Source organism: Bufo gargarizans, chromosome 6 (genome assembly GCF_014858855.1).
Source record: "Bufo gargarizans isolate SCDJY-AF-19 chromosome 6, ASM1485885v1, whole genome shotgun sequence".
NCBI classification, from domain to species: domain Eukaryota; kingdom Metazoa; phylum Chordata; class Amphibia; order Anura; family Bufonidae; genus Bufo; species Bufo gargarizans.
Window position 1 is genome coordinate 67,273,558 of NC_058085.1, and position 17,843 is coordinate 67,291,400.

Sequence of the window (17,843 nt, forward strand, 5' to 3'; positions counted from 1 at the left end):
TCATAGATAGGGCATTGGCCCTGGTATTGTCCCTGCCTTCACCATCATTTTACACCCAGTGCTCAGTGAGCGCCGTATATGGGTTCCAGAAGTGACTTTGATTCCTTCTCCCGATTGCCAGTTGTCAGGAGAAGGAATCATGCTAAGATCGGCTTTTCAGTGAGGCCCCAGAGGCGGTTTCCCCCTGTAACTAGCTGCAGTGCTTGTAGTAATATTACAGGTTATAGTTACTACAGAGGGGTTGTTGATACAGGAGTTATTCTGATTGGGGGCGGGAAGGAATTTTTTTCGCCTAAAGTGAGGGAAAATTGGCTTCTACTTCACAGGGTTTTATTATTTTATTTTTCCTTGCTCTAGATCAGCTTGCAGGATAAGGGTCTATTCACACATCCGCAATTATGTTCCGCATTTTGCTGAACAGAATTGCGGACCCATTCATTTCTATGCGGACCTGCACTTCCGGGTCCGCAATTCCGTTCCCGGGAAAAAAATAAAATAAAAATTAGAACATGTCCTATTCAACCGTGTTTTGCGGATCCCCGGATCTGCAAAACACACACGGATGTGTGAATGGACCCTAACAGGCTGAGCTGGAGTGACAGATTTTTTTTTTTTCAGCCTTATAAACTACGTTACTATGTTACTATGCTGTATGTCGGTGAGCATGTGTAAGGAATTGCATGTCCAGCCCAGAGGTGGCATAGAGAAACGCATGATTTAGACTGGTCTGAAGACTGAGTTCCCAGTTACTTTAAAAGTGCAGTTAAAAATGACATTATCTGTTTAAGAGACCAATTACGACCACGTGAATGAGCGTCAACCCCATTTTAATAATTTGTGACATATGATTGTTTTTCCACAGACTCTAATTTCACAGACAAGAGCAAAACAAGCTGCTACCATGAGTGAGGTGGAATGGCGAGGGCGCACCATTCCTATCAAAATTGATAAGGTGCGGATTTTCCTGCTTGGGCTGTCGGATACAGAAGCTGCAATTTCACAGGTGAGGATGACACTGTAAAAGAAATAAAACCTTTTCAGTCCGGCTCGTCAGGTCCGTTAACTTGCCCAGTTTGAGGCTGTAGAACACGGGGCAGTCATTGCCATAAGCTGTGTTCAGATCAGGCATAAAGTTGGCCGGACACAAGGTGACGTGAACCCAGCCTTAGGGTCCATTCACATGTCATTATTTTTCTTTTCCAGATTTTCTTTCTGATTTTTGCTGATCCGTGTTTCCACAAAAACCTTCAGTTTTTACCAATTGTACATCCGCATCCGCTCTGTTTTTCCACCCAAAAAAACGAAGAAATATATGTTGCTAGGGTACTAAAGAAAAAAAAAATATATATATTTTTTCCATTTTTCTGGAAACGGATCTGCAATTGTGGATGACATATTGATGCATTCCGCATGTCGTCATCCCCATTTTTGCGGACCCATTGACTACAGTGGGACCTATTTTGCGGACAATAGTAGGACAAGCTCTATTTTGCGGAACGATGGATGCGGACAGCATATGGAGTGCTGTCCGCATTTTTTGCGGGGCCATTGAAATTAATGGGTCTGCATTCCGTTCCTGCAGATTTGCGGAACGGATGCGGATGACAAAATACTGACGTGTGAATGGACCCTAAGAGTATCTTCAGATCTGGCATGTCAGTTGGTTCATGCATTCATTAATTTGAATAGCACATTCCAGTACTATGGGGAGAATTTAGCAAGGTTCTTATGTGATTACACACCAGTGTGTGGCATTTCTGAAATTTAGGTACAAAACGGCCAACCCTTTCGATCCCGGAGGTACATGCGCCGATCTTAATGGGGTTATTCAAGAGTGGCTGACACACAGTGGAGATCATACATAACTGGTCTCCGCTGTGTTTGATGTCTGTAGCTCCCAGACTGACTCTTCCTCTTTCTGCCGTGCGGACACGTACCATTGCTGCCAATCACGGGCCGCAGTGGTGACCTGCCCCCCTTGCGTCATGACAACTGGTCACGTTTACGCAAGGGAAGCAGGTCACTGCTGCAGTAGTACCCATTGGCGGATCTTGATCGGCTGGCAGAGGAAGACACCGAACCCAGTAGCAGAGACCTGGTAAGTATGATCTTTACTGCAGGGTCAGCCACTCTGGGAGGTCTGTTTGACCAGAAGTGCACTGGAGTAAGAAGCACAAATCAAGAACTAAGACATTAATCATAGCACAAAGAAAGGAGGCACTACCCTATACCACCAAGGTTATGGTGGATTTACATCACTTTTTATGCCTCCCTTTGATGTATACTTTAGGAAAAAAATGGGATCAAAAACAAAGCACACCACGTTCTTGTATCCTGCAGAATCCTCTTGCCTGGTCCTGTCAATCAAGAAGGACAGGCTAGCTGAGGAAACAGGAGGAGCAGTGGTGCACAGAATGGCATAGGCCTGTCTTTGGTGCACTCATCTGCTCATTTACTACTCTAAGTGAAAAGTGTTGTTACATTCAGCCGAGCTAGTCCTATGAAACATTGTGCTTGGTTTAAGGGTCCATTCACACATCAGTGTGTGTTTTGCGGAGCCGCAAAACACGCCCATCGGCAATGTGCAATTTCCCTTTCGCCCATGACAGCACCCTTGAGAGACCGCCTCCATCCAGGACAGGAAACAGGAACTTTCGTGGAGAGCTCATAAGGAGGAGCATGGCCCCGAGACCACCAGTTCCTGTTTCCTGTCCTAGACAGAGGACGGTTCGTGGAGAAGAGGAGAGAAAAGCTAGGCTGCAGGGCCCCGGAGGAATTTTTCTAAAGTGGGGTTACCTGTTCCGGCATAAGTCTCCTCTAGGAGCCGCCGGCCGGAGTCTGGTGTCTGCTGCTGGGGTCTGGCTTACGCTGCGCTGGCGATACTCTGCAGTCCCGGGCTCACCGAGAGGTGCGTTCGGCACGCCGGTCCTTCCTGACAGTGCTCAGGCGGGCCGGGGCCTTCTTCTTGCCGCGCGCAGGGGGAACCAAAATCTCGCGATCCCAGCGAGATCCGGGTCTCGGTAGAGACTTCCGGTTTTTGGAACGCACGTAGCGTGCGTTCCGGAAGTAGGAAGTGCCTTCTCCTACTTAGGCCGCAGAGGGTTTCCAGCAGGACCCGACCGAGGAGATTGGACCCACAGGCGCACGGTCAGCAGCAGCCCAGCCAGCCAGCCTTACAGGAAGCCAGATTTCCTTGGATCCGGGGAGTCACTCTCTATCCCACAGCAGTATGGAGGAGGAGAGTGCCCAACGCGCCGATCAACAGGAGGGTCATGAGATCAGACCGGTACTCCTGGTGGGGTAAGGGGGATCATTCCCCACCATTTATTTCATTTTTTAGGCTAAATCTCCTTTCCCTCTTGTTTCTTCCTGCATTTAGACTACAAAAGAGGGCCCTAGAAAGGCAATTTCAAAGACCAGAGGGAAGGAGTGTGCCGTCTGTAAAAAGAAACTGGCCCCCTCTTGGTTGAAAAAGCTATGTCAAAGTTGTATTGAGAAACTAGTGGAGGAGGAGTCCCCATCCCTTCTACAGAGTATTAGGGAGATGGTAAAGACGGAGGTCTCGGATTCCCTGAAAGATTTCAAAAAGAGCTTTCCCGCTGTAGCCTCTACCTCCCTGGGAACCAGATCAAGCACGGCTAATAGATCTGACTCAGATCCCTTAGAGGATAGTGATACGGGAGAAATCCTAGATAGCCCAGACTCGTCCCAGGATGAAGAATCCACGGGCAGGCCACTTTTTTCCCCCGATGATACGGAAGCTTTACTAAAAGCAGTTCGTGCGACTATGAAAGTAGACGAACCCAAAGACCCAAGATCCGTTCAGGATATCATGTTTGGTGATCTCGGGCAGAAAAAATCTAGAGTATTTCCCGTTAACGAGAATATAAAGTTTTTAATACAGAAGGACTGGAAAAGACTCGATAAAAAAATTTTTGTGCCAAAAAATGTAAAAAGGAAATATCCCTTTGACGAGGCAGACTCAGTAAACTGGGACAGACCTCCTAAATTAGATGCACCTGTTGCAAAAATTTCAAAAAAATCGGCCCTTCCGTTTGAGGACTTGGGTTCTCTTAAAGACCCTATGGATAAGCGAGCAGAGGTTTACCTAAAAAAAGTTTGGGAGACCTCAGCCCAAGCATTCAAACCAAATATTGCCGCCACATCCACTGCTAGGTCTCTGAAATTATGGCTAGAAGAATTGGAATCTCACATTCAGAACAAGACCCCGAGAGATCAATTGTTAGCCGTTTTCCCCACTCTACTTAAAGCAGTAGACTTTATTTCTGATGCATCAGCAGATGCTTTAAAATTAAATGCTAGGTCAGCTGCTCTTTCAAATTCAGCCAGACGAGCTATTTGGCTAAAAGGTTGGTCGGGAGACACGGGATCTAAAAATAAGCTTTGTGCAATTCCTTGTCAGGGCGATTATCTTTTTGGATCCATCTTAGACGACCTTTTGGATAAAGCCTCGGACAATAAAAAAGGATTCCCTGTCTCCAGACCCCCGAAAAAACAACGGTTTTTTCGCAAAAACAAGAAGGATTTTTTTAGGGGGCAGAGGAAAGACTTCAGAGCTGACAACAAGAATAGGAAAAGCAAGGGGTTTCTCTTCAGTTCCCAATCCTCCTCAACCTCTAAACCATCACAGCAATGACTGTTTCTCTCCCGTGGGGGGCAGACTTTCTCTCTTCCTCTACGCCTGGGAAAAAATCTCCTCAAGTCCCTGGATTTTAGGCGTTATAAAGGAAGGGTTTTGTCTAGAGTTTGTCTCCCGCCCACCGGACAGATTCAAAATCACGAATTTTCTAGGAAACCCGGGGAAAAATCTAGCCTTACAACAAGAGATTGCATCCCTACTTCGGAAAAATGTTCTAATTCCTGTGCCGGAGGCAGAGAAGGGCGAGGGTTTTTACTCCTCCCTTTTTCTGGTCCCCAAACCGGATGGAACATTCAGAACTATTATAAATCTAAAGGATTTAAATCAATTCCTCTCTTACAAAAAATTCAGAATGGAGTCGATCCAATCAGTCATAAAACATCTATTCAGGGGCTGCTTCATGGCTACGATAGACGTAAGAGATGCGTACTACCACATTCCCATTCGGCTAGACTGTCAAAAATTCCTCAGAGTCGCGGTTTCTATAGGAGGTCACATCCAGCACTTACAATACACAGCCCTTCCCTTTGGGATTTCTCAAGCTCCCAGACTTTTCACGAAAGTCATGGCAGAAGTCATGGCTCATGTAAGGGAAAAAGACATTTTACTAATTCCTTACCTAGACGATCTCCTGGTGGTAGCAGAGTCAAAATCCATTCTAGAAGCACACCTCAAAAAAGTAGTGCAGATCCTAGAAGACCTCGGCTGGCAAATAAACGGAGAAAAATCCCATTTAATACCTTCCCAAGTTTGTATCTTTTTAGGGATGATACTGGACTCAAAGAAACTACTCTGTATTCTACCCCAGGACAAGATTCAGAGATTAATACAACAGGTTCAGTCCCTGATATCGGCAGAGAACCCTACTATCAGACAAGCAATGGCGGTCTTGGGCAGAATGACCTCCACTATACCAGCGGTCAGTTGGAGCCATCTTCACTCCAGACCCCTACAGTGGCAAATTCTGAAGGAGTGGCAGGGCTCCCTCCGCCCATTAGATACACCTTTCACACTCACCCCCCAAGTGATCCAGTCCCTTCACTGGTGGCTGAACCCCGTAAACCTGTCCCAGGGGCTCCCTTGGTTCCAACAAGACTTTGTTACCCTTACCACCGACGCAAGTCCTTCCGGTTGGGGGGCCTGTTGCCAAGGGTACTTAAGACAAGGTGTTTGGGAAAGAGAGCAGAGTCTAGACTCCCAAAACATGAGGGAACTGAGGGCGGTCTTTTTCGCCTTAAAAGAGTTTCTTCCTTTACTACAGGGAAAATCTATAAAAGTTTTTTCAGACAACGCCACAGTGGTCTCCTATCTGAACAAACAAGGAGGAACCAGATCAGAAAATCTTATGCAGTTAACAACGGATATCTTTTCCCTTATAATTCCTTCTGTGCCGTCCCTTATGGCAATACATCTAAAAGGTACAGAAAACAAGGTGGCAGATTTCTTAAGTCGAAATACACTAGACCAGGGGGAATGGTGTCTGAACCAAATGGTGTTCGATCAAATAATTCGACTTTGGGGTCGTCCTCATCTGGATTTGTTTGCCACCAGAGAAAACAGAAAGTGTCATCGTTTCTTCTCCCTCAGCGCGAGAGATTCACCAACAGGGATAGATGCCTTCTCCCTTCCCTGGCCGAACCAGCTCCTCTACGCCTTTCCTCCATTAAGACTTCTTCCAAGATTCTTACAGAAGCTGAGACAAGAAAGAACAACAGTGATCTTAATTGCTCCTTTCTGGCCCAGAAGAACCTGGTTCACCTGGTTGAGGAAGCTATCCTTGACGGACCCTTGGATTCTCCCGGAGTGGCAAGATCTTCTATCCCAAGGACCAGTCAATCATCCGAGTGTGAAGCAGTTACACCTAACAGCATGGCTCTTGAGGGGGAAATCCTAGAAAGTAGAGGACTCTCCAAGAGCGTAGTTTCCACTTTACTATCCTGCAGAAAGGATGTCACCTCCTCTATTTATCTCAGGATTTGGAACACCTTCCAGAAGTTTGCCAAGGATCCAGTGAATCCTTTAAATCCCCCACCTATGTGTAGGATTTTAGATTTTTTGCAAGCTGGACATGAAAAAAATTTGAGGCCAAGTACTCTTAAAGTACAGGTATCCGCTTTGAGTGCGTTCTTTGATTCTCCCATCGCTGGCCACCCGTGGGTCCGAAGATTCTTTAAAGCCATCAGCAGGCTTAGGCCTATACCTGGACCTTCAATTCCCCCCTGGGACCTCAACTTGGTCCTCACTAGCCTCACAGAACCTCCCTTTGAGCCACTTAAACAGTTACCTATAAAGATCTTGTCTTTCAAAACAGCGTTTCTTGTGGCAATTACCTCAGCAAGGAGGGTTGGTGAGATTTCAGCCTTCTCTACCTCGCCTCCTTACACTAACATCTTAGATGATAGGGTTCTCATTAAACCAGACCCTTCCTTCTTACCGAAAGTGGTTTCTATGTTTCATAGAACGCAGGACATTATCCTTCCTTCCCTGTGCCAAGATCCGAGAAATGAAAAAGAGGAAAAACTGCACTGTTTAGATGTAAAAAGATGCCTATCTCATTATCTGGAGGTTACTAGTCAGTGGAGGAAAACCTCAAAACTCTTCATTCAGTTTAGTGGGAAAAATAAGGGCCTCCCAGCCTCTTCTAAAACCCTTTCCAGATGGATCGTGAGAGCCATTAATTTGGCCTATTCTTCAGCTGGAAAGGCTCCCCCGGGGGGCTTTGGTGCTCATTCTACAAGATCAGTCTCCACAACTTGGGCAGAAAGGGCTGACGCTACCTTAGAACAAATTTGTAGAGCAGCCACATGGCAGTCGCCTGGCACCTTCTTCCGTCACTACAGATTGGACCTAGGCAATAGAGAACAGCTAGCCTTCGGTAGGAAAGTCCTCCAGGCGGTAGTCCCACCCTAAGAAATAAAGGGATTTCTATTCTAGTCGTCTCTCAAGGGTGCTGTCATGGGCGAAAGGGAAATTTAAGATTACACTTACCGGTAATCACTTTTCCATAAGCCCATGACAGCACCCGGGTTTATTCCCACCCTGATATACATATAAAAAAAATAAATAAAAAAAAAAGATATATATATATATATATATATATATATATATATATATATATATATATATATATATATATATATATATATATATATATATATATATATATACACAAAAAAAAAAAAGTGTGGTCTAGGACAAGTTCTTGCGATTAACTGGTGGTCTCGGGGCCATGCTCCTCCTTATGAGCTCTCCACGAAAGTTCCTGTTTCCTGTCCTGGATGGAGGCGGTCTCTCAAGGGTGCTGTCATGGGCTTATGGAAAAGTGATTACCGGTAAGTGTAATCTTAAAATTCCGGCCATCGGCAATTTCCGTTTTTTCGGGAACGGAAATGCGGACACGGAAGTGCAGGTCTGCATTTCCGGATCCGGCAGCACATCGTGCATCCCCATAGAAATGAATGGCTCTGCAATTCCGTTCCACAAAATGCGAAACAGAATTGTGGGCATGTGAGTAGACCCTTACAGTGAGTTTCCTGGTGACAGATTCATTTTAAAGACAACCATCAGGATCAGCCTGCCATAAAGAACTGATAAGTACTTATCTGGCAGAACCTGCACTGCCGCTCCAGTTATTCCTGCTGGGCTGTATTTATCCGGCTGCAGTGGTGACGTCATGTGAACAGCATGTGACCACTGCAGCCAATCACTGGCCTCAGCCTTGCACTGAAGAGGGCTGTGAATATCTGCAGCGGTCATGTGGTGTTGCTGGGTAAATAGAACCCAGCCAGAAGAACTGGAGGGGGAAGTGCGGCATCTGCCAGGTAAGCACTTATCAATTATCTGTTCTGCAGTGGTGGCCTGCGATAAATATGTGGGGGCCTGGACGGGAGCTGCTGTGCATGCGTGCCTATGCACTCCCCCGCAGTCCTGGCCACCGGAGAGGCTGCCACTTTTTCCTATGGAGTGCAAGCATGACCACCACTGCTGGATTGCAGGCTGGTTGTAACCATGGAAACGAGACGTGTATACTGTGATGGAAAAATGAATCCAGCTAGCAAAGGAGGCAATATGGACAATCGCAATACATTAGTAAGTGCCTTGTATTAACTTTCTCTCTGCTCTATACCATGCTGCCTGCAGAGTGCATTTAATTGTTTGGAGAAATGTACTCTTTATGGAGGCAGTGCTCCATGGAAAAAAAAATTATGGAAAATAACTATCTGCCAGGTGGGTCTGTGCCTTACTTGATATGAGCTAATTTGCATACATGTTTTCACTCTTGCAAAAATTACCCACTGCAGTAAAAAATTGCTAATATATAGGCGGTTTAGGCTTTAAGTGAGGGGAATCCCCTTAAGTGGAAGCTCTTCTTGTAGTGTAAAGGAATCTGGCACCTATCTGAAGGCAGTGTAAATTGGCTAAAGCTAAAAAATACACAATGCAGCAACACTCTGCAAACACCAAATAATAAAGTACATACTAGAAAATGTACTAATGCTACGTTATAAATGTGAGATTCTTGGCAAATATGTTTTGTACAAAATTTGTGCCTGTCCGCCAGCGTCAAGGCGATCTCCTTAGGACAGGAACCTACACTAAATACTACCTCCACTGGTGCTGTACCGGCCTCCATTAAGTTCAGGAAATACAGGTTCCACATGCATGCTGAGCCCACACTGTATTATACCTCTCCTGGTGCCAAATGGCCTCCAATAAATGCAGGCAGAGCAGGCTACAGCTTTATATTTGCATGGGACAGACAGGTTAGTTAGGAGCGCACAACCAATGGAATGTAAAGTGGCTACAGGCTGATAAAGGGTGGCTGCACACGGTGCAGAAAAGCTGCATGCAATCTGCACAGTAACTGCACAAAGATATTTATCTGGCAGAAAGCCGGCATCTATACCAGTAGGCCATCGGAACACATTATTGGCAATGAGGATCTGATGGTTTGCGGCTATGCGAGATACAGTAACTCTGGTAGTCTGCTGGAGCAGACTGCCGGATTACCTGAAGTGGTTATTCAGTGATGTGAATGTACTCGAATAGTAACTGTTCTGACTCTGTTCACTAATGGTTTGCCTTTGTGAGACATCCAGCAAATGTGATGTTTTTGGTCATTTTAAAAGGTTTGCATCCTGTCCTACCAGCGTCTTGTGAGCGGGAAGTTCCAACATCGGTTATTAATCTCCAGTTATGCAATGACTCCCACAGTCCTCTAATATCCTTGGGCAGTCTACATATACACTACTCACAAAGCAGTCAGACAGGGATATTTGGCTTTCAGGTGTAATTAAGAACCAATAGTTTTTATTGTTTTTTGACATTGCAATTAAAGTATGTTACAGCATCAGTCTGATTGTCGTCTTGGATTAGCGATTCATATAGCAAAGTGAATAACAGATGGTAAGGAACCATGGATGGGTACAAGCATACATTATGTTTGGGGTTATCAATTTCGGATGTATTTAAAAATGTAAAAAGTTGGCTCTCTAGTGGTATTATATCATAAAAGTAGGGCATTTAAGTAGAAGCAAGCAATGATGATTTCTTCATCTAAAATAATTTACTGAAACAAAAGTGAACAACTATGGTGGGTATACCCCCACAAAAAATGTCAGTCTCAATAACTTGTCATGTGGCCTTGAGCATCAGTTATGGCTTGACAATGATCTCTCATGCTGTTCACAAGTCGACTTATTGTCTAAGGCATGGCATCCCACTCTTCTTGAAGGGCGGCATTAAGGTCATTAAGATTCTGGGGTACAGAGTTACTGTGTGGTTCATGCAGAGGCACAATGACTGGATTAATGATATACAAGTAGTATGGGCTTGTCACTGTAGCATTCACAAAGTGTAGGGCAGTTCTGTATTGACTAGACACACCTGCCCACACTGTAACACCACCACTAAAGGCTCGTCTGGTGACAGCAGTGGCTGATGCCTATCGCTTTTCTTGATGTCCCCAACATCTGTCACCCATAATTTCTGCTCAGCGTGAATTGACTTTCATTAGTGAACAGCACTGAGGCCCACTGGTCCCTCGTCCAGCGTAGATGCTCCCTGGTCCATGCAAGACAATAAGGTAACGGCCAAAGGGTGAGAGAGGCGCTCATAGGGTAAGTAAATCGAGGTACAACAGCTTCCTTCAAAGAGCTGGTGGATACGATGGACTTGCCTGTTTTGGTTGCACTGAAGTTAAATGCAACCGTTTTGCAGGTAGGCTGTGAGGTATAAAAGTCGCAGGTCTGTGCTGGCAGATGCGTCAAAAGACCCCTTGGGTGAAGGCCAGGTCGCCACTCGGGTATATATAGTAAAACGTATCTCAGCTTGTCACAATGGAGTGATCCAGCTGGTAGATGATCATAAGGCGCATTACCACAACCCGGTACAGGATACAACAAAGTTTATTATGAGACAACTCGTTTTGGGGTCTCGACGGCCCCTTTATCAAGTCTACAAGGAACATAGATAATAGGAAAAGTACAATAGAAAATAAATATATATGTACGTTTGAAAGTCTTATATGGAATTTGATATAAATGGATATATACATATATACGTTTAAGTCATATATGGAATTTAATATATAGTTATATATGTGCATAAATAAATATCAATAAAACAGGGGAAAAACACTCCATTGAGTGGGCGAGTACATCAATAATTGTAAGAACAGATATATATAAAAAGAAAACGAAGTCCCTATATACATCCATAAATAGATAAGTAGATTATAATTAAAATACATAAATAAAAAATTCAAATACTCTGTAAAAATTCCAAGGTTTCATATTTATTTATTCATGCAAATGTATAACTATATATTAAATTCCATATATGACTTTTAAACGTACATATATATGTATATCTATATCAAATTCCGTATACGACTTTCAAATGTACATATATATCTATTTATTTTCTGTTGTACTTTTCCTATTATCTATGTTCCTTGTAGACTTGATAAAGGGGCCGTCGAGACCCCGAAACGCGTTCTCCATAATAAACTTTGTTGTAATGCGCCTTATGATCGTCTACCAGCTGGATCACTCCATCTTAACAAGCTGAGATACATTTTCCCATGCAAGACAATGGCGCCTATGGTCAGGTACCCTTACAAGTAGTCTAGCACACAGACCACGCTGCTGATAACTGTTTCGAATGGTCTGATGTCACACTTGGGTGCCTCTTGCCTCCCTTAAATGTGCATGCCTGGAGTTGTGTGGCATGGTTCACAATGAAGCGGTCATCAGTGTGGGATGTGGTCAAAGGACGTCCTTTTCTATGCCTTTTTTGTTTCTCTGTTACAACCTGCTGGTGACACTGACACTAAGCTCAGAGGCCACTTCCGTCTGATTGTTAGGTGGCGTCTTGGTCTCATTATGACAAAATGTGAACAGCATGATGAGGAGGAGTGTTGAAACACCAATTTGAATTGAACCAGGAAATTTATTGGATCAAACACATGTTGTGAATTTTGCCGTTAAGCTTGTTAGAGAACAGAAGTTGTGCAAAAAGTACTGAGACATTGAACAGTTGGACATGTGCATTCAAAAATTTAGAGAAGGTCACATTAAGTTCACCTATAAAGGTTAGAGTGCATTTTAGGTTCATCCTGAAATTTCACCTACAAGCCAAATATCCCTAACGTTATGTGAGTAGTGTATACAGCAGTCACTACAATGCAGCCTTCAGAATATAGTGTCATTGAAGACTCTCGCCCTGTTACATACAGTTGCAAGAAAAAGTATGTGAACCCTTTGGAATGATATGGATTACTACACAAATTGGTCATAAAATGTGATCTGATCTTCATCTAAGTCACAACAATAGACAATAGCAGTCTGCTTAAAGGGACACTGACAGGCCCAATAACCATAATTACCTGTACATATCAATGCACAGGTCTTCTAATGTGCATTAAAAACATAAGTATCCCCCCTGTCCACATTATGAATACAGGGGTGCCGGGCACATGCGCAGAAGCTAAAAGCGAGTCCGATGCCCATAGCTTTCTATTGGGCATGCGCCGGATCTCGGAAGGTCGGGGACTGCAGAAGCCGCCCAGCTAAGTGAATATTGATGAGCTGGGCGGCGCTTTAAAAACGGCGGTTGGGCTGATGCTGGCTGGGCGCAAGAGAAGCTGAAAGCCCGCCCCTTGGGCAGAAAGAACAGCGATTGGTTCAGGTTATAAAACGTGAGTTAACTGTATTCATAATGTGGACAGGGGGGATACCTATATGTTTTTAATGCACATTAGAAGACCTGTGCATGGATATGTACAGCTAATTATGGTTATTGGGCCTGTCAGTGTCCCTTTAAACTAATAAAACACACAGAATTAAATGTTACCATGTTTTTATTGAACACACCATGTAAACATTCACAGTGCAGGTGGAAAAACGTATGTGAACTGGTTGAACCTCCTTGTTGTTGATTTACTTCTATGCTTTGGGTCGGTGTCCTGTTGCAACACCCATCTTCTGTTGAGCTTCAGCTGGTGGACAGATTGCCTTAAGTTCTCCTGCAAAAATGTCTTGATAAACTTGGGAATTCATTTTTCCTTCTATGATGGCAATCCGTCCAGGCCCTGACGCAGTAAAGCAGCCCCAAACCCAGATGCCCCCACCACCATACTTCGCAATGGGGATGAGGTTTTGATGTTGGTGTGCTGTGCCTCTTTTTCTCCACACATAATGTTGTGTGTTTCTTGCAAACAACTCGACTTTGGTTTCATCTGTCCACAGAATATTTTGCCAGTACTGCTGTGGAACATCCAGGTGCTCTTGTGCAAACTGTAAACGTGCAGCAATGTGTTTTTTGGTGGGCAGTGGCTTCCTCTATGGTATCCTCCCATGAAATCCATTCTTGTTTATTGTTTTAAGTATCGTAGATTCGCTAACAGGGATGTTGGCATATGCCAGAGTCTTTTGTAAGTCTTTAGCTGACACTCTAGGATTCTTCTTCACCTCGTTGAGCAGTCTGCGCTGTGCTCTTGCAGTCATTTTTTACAGGACAGCCACTCCTAGAGAGAGTAGCAGCAGTGCTGAACTTTCTCCAATTATAGACAATTTGTCTTACGTGGACTGATGAGCAGCAAGGCTTATGGAGATACTTTTATAACCCTTTCTAACAATTCTTAATCGTAGGTCTTCTGAGAGCTCTTTTGTGCGCGGCATCATTCACATCATGCAATGCTTCTTGTGACAAGCAAACCCAGAACTGGTGTGTTTTTTCTTATAGGGCAGCTGTAACCAACACCTCCAATCTCATCTCATTGATTGGACTCCAGTTGGCCGACACCTCACTCCAATTAGCTCTTGGATATGTCATTAGTCTAGGGGTTCACATACTTCTTCCACCTGCACTGTGAATGTTTACATGGTGTGTTCAATAAAAACATGGTAGCGTTTCATTTTGGGTGTTAGTTTAAGCAGACTGTGATTGTCTAGTGTAGTGACTTAGATGAAAAGGGTTCACATACTTTTTCTTGCAACTGTAAATAGTCTTGTGTGAATCTGGAAGTCGCTACTTAGCTGCTCGTGGTTGTTGAATAGTGGACCCTGCCTTGTTTACTGACCTTTCCATGGTCACCTAGCAGAATAAAAATAAAGGAGATAGTAGGATTTGTGTAGAAATGCTTTCAGCTTCATCCATTAACTGAGGAATGTGAGCCGCTCTCGGATGGTCACACTTACATGAATTAAAACCTTTCTCTCTGTTCTGCGTAAAAGTGCATACATTGGAGGAAGGCGCAAACCCACTCCAGCGATAATTCCCCCCCCCCCTCCCCTCCCTTTGGATTGAGGATATTTTTGTAGTTGAAAGCATAAATGTGTATCGGCTATATCACACGCCTATATATAAAGCCACAGGTGAATGTTTACTGCCCGGCTCATCTGACGATAGAAGAGTGTCCTGTGGACTGAGACACTCCATTAAAGGGGTTATCCAGGATCTATAAGGGCTTGTTCAAACACAAATTTTCACAGGTGTTTTTTTTTTTTAACCAATAACACTTGTCCCCCACCCCCCAAAAAAATCACCCTAAAGTGCCACTAAAAAAGCAAAAATGCAGAATAACACCACAAAAAAGCCTGTGTTAAAGGGAGTCTGTCACCACATTTGACCATAATGGACAGATCCTATAGCGTTATATGTGCCACCCAGCAGTTAAAAACGGTACCTTTGTTGCATATAACCGAGTCTTCTTTCTGCCAAAAATGAACTTTGAAGATTGTGTAAACGAGCCCTCTCAAGTGCCCAGGGCGGTGTCTCAATCTTTCGAGCCCAAGACCGGACCTCCCTAACGGCTCATAACCCTGCCCTCCTTGTGCCTGTGCCCGCCCGTTTACTCCCCTCCCCTCGCCTTTTCCATTGCGGCTGCGCGGACAAATTTGTAGCCGGCGCATGCGCAGTAGGTATTGCGATGCCCTGCCAGGACTGGGCATCGCATTGCGCATGCGCCAGCTACGAGTCTCGTAGCTGGCGCATGCGCAATGCGATGCCCGGTCCTGGCAGGGCATCGCAATACCTACTGCGAATGCGCCGGCTACGAATTTGTCCGCGCAGCCGCAATGGAAAAGGCGAGGGGAGGGGAGTAAACGGGCGGGCACAGGCACAAGGAGGGCAGGGTTATGAGCCGTTAGGGAGGTCCGGTCTTGGGCTCGAAAGATTGAGACACCGCCCTGGGCACTTGAGAGGGCTCGTTTACACAATCTTCAAAGTTCATTTTTGGCAGAAAGAAGACTCGGTTATATGCAACAAAGGTACCGTTTTTAACTGCTGGGTGGCACATATAACGCTATAGGATCTGTCTAATATGGTCAAATGTGGTGACAGACTCCCTTTAAGCCACCCTAAGGCCTCTTTCATACAAGCTATATACAATGTGTCAGGATCTGTTCAGAGAAAAACTAATGGTTTTGCACACAAGTTCAATCAGTTTTGTCTGCGATTGCGTTCAGTGTGTGCATTTTTTTCCTTCCCGACTATCTGGTTTGCATACATTTTTCAGACAAGTCAAAAAAAAATAACATTAACACTCCTGGCAACCATCAGCGGGGAAAAAAAAACTGCATCTGGATGCCTTCCGTTTTTCACACAAGCTCCATTCATTTTGCTGGAGCCGGGGCTGCGTGAAAAACGCACAATGAAGAACGCTGCTATTTTTCATGAACACAAAGATGACGGAAAACTCGGTCGTGTGAGGTGAACTGGGAAGGTGAGAGGGACTATTTGCATGCAGGGCACGTGTCATATTAATTATTTTTATTTAGAAATGTTATTTTTCCATACCCATTTTAAAAAAAAATGGTGATCGGTCCTCTTCAAATAAAATCGATTTGTTTTATCCAAAGACTTGTCTATTTAGTATACTGCTTGAGCATTACGGTATGAAGCAGCCTCTGGAATATGATTTTCTTCTACCGAATCATTCCCCCCCCCCCCCCTTTTCAACCGAATCATCCCCTCCTCCATTAAGTGCGGTTGCTTAAGACTGCATCTCGGATGAGGCGCATTTGATGTTCCATCTGAATATCGCCGGGATTCTAAATATGTTCAACAAGTCAGTGGAGAATAAAACTTGAGGAGCCATTAATTTATTAAAAACAGATATGTCCTACTTAAGAAGAACATCAAGTCACTATCTAATAGACCCTGCAGACTAAACAGAAAAACAAGATATTTTTCAGGCTGGCCTTAATATATCATTAACCAGTTGTTTGCCAACCTATGCCTATATCGAAGGGGAAAACATTGGTGATGCAAAGGGAATTGTAACTTTTTTTTTTAATCGGGATTATTCTATATGCTCTTTCAGCCGGCTATAGCCAGCGGTTGGAAGTTGACTCACACGGTAGCAACCGGTAGGTGACGCTAGAGAATTGTTTTCCTTCTGGAAGAGCTCTAATTTACATACTTTTCTCAGGGAGCATTACCTGTAAGACACAGGAGAAGCAGGACCCCTGAGGAGCTGCTGGATATTACCATGAAGTGGCTAAAAACCTGGTAGTCATTGCCCCATCCTCTTCTCCTCAGAACACCATGCATGCTCGTATATAGCCCGAGTACACAGTTGATTTACATTGCATATTTGAGTCCCCTGGCAGGATCATACGGAAACATGACGGGCAACGGTTCTGATCCTCGAAACGGCCAACATACTTACATGATGTCTTTGTTGTAGGAAACAACACAGGCTTTCCACCAGGGAAGATTAATGACCAATACACAACGATAACTTGTCTGTTTTTCCTTGGGGAAAGCATCTAAAAAAAAGTCTTTATTGTTCTGTGCCAGGGATGGCCAACCTGCGCCCTCCAGCTGTTGTAAAACTACAACTCTCACCATGCCCTGCTGCAGGCAGTTTGGGCATGCTGAGAGATGTAGTTTTGCAACAGCTGGAGAGCCTCAGGTTGGCCATCCCTGGTCTGCCACGTTCCATAAAAAGATGCAACGTTTCGGCTATCTACTAGCCTTTTTCAAGAGATTTTGTCTTCTTCTCCAGGCTGAAGACGAGGAGGCTAAAGAACGGTTGTTTGAGTCTGTGCTGAGCGAATGTAGAGATGCCATCCAGAGTGTGCGGGAGGAACTGAAAATAGAACAGGTACTGTGCATGCCTGTCATCTAAGGACCCATGCGTGGCTTTTAACATCAGTCTTGTTTCTTCTAACATATTGCCACACGCTGTGCTTTCAGAGGCAGAGAGATGCTGTGGTGGATGGAGAGATGGGCAAAGTGTCCAATCTGCAGTACCTGCACAGGTAAGAGTGTGCTGGCCATTGCATGGTTATCAGATTGAGCTAAGGTAGCTGTGCTTTCTTATGGGCGTTGCCTGTACGGAGGAGAATTGTGGAGGCTGCTGAGTGAGTGATGGTGGGCACTACAGTAGCAATTAAAAGGTGAGAGGCATACAGAGATGTAAGATGCAACTGTGCTCTGGGTGGCACAGCTGCCAGGGAGTATCATGCTTGGGTCCTGTTCTAATTAATGGGATTGGTACACAATACTCACTCGTCAGATGGTTGCCTTGTCAATTGTCCTGCCCAACGTGCAGCTTCTAGGGAGGAGCCAACTTTTGTTTTACAAGTTTGAGTTCAGGGTTTTATAACAATTCCGTAATGGATTCCGCTTCCACGGACCATAACTGAATTCTATGACTGCATGCACCACGGAA

General features: G+C 44.6%; 1 protein-coding gene across 1 annotated transcript in view; it reads left to right on the plus strand.

The window, feature by feature from the left end:
- Positions 1-17,843, plus strand: part of SRP68 (signal recognition particle 68) — a 44,771-nt gene that overhangs the window by 12,623 nt on the left and 14,305 nt on the right. Inside the window, exons 8-10 of the mRNA XM_044298113.1 lie at positions 863-1,003; positions 17,175-17,273; positions 17,366-17,430. Of these exons, the coding sequence (XP_044154048.1) occupies positions 863-1,003; positions 17,175-17,273; positions 17,366-17,430 (305 nt within the window). The remainder of the gene's footprint in view (positions 1-862; positions 1,004-17,174; positions 17,274-17,365; positions 17,431-17,843) is intronic.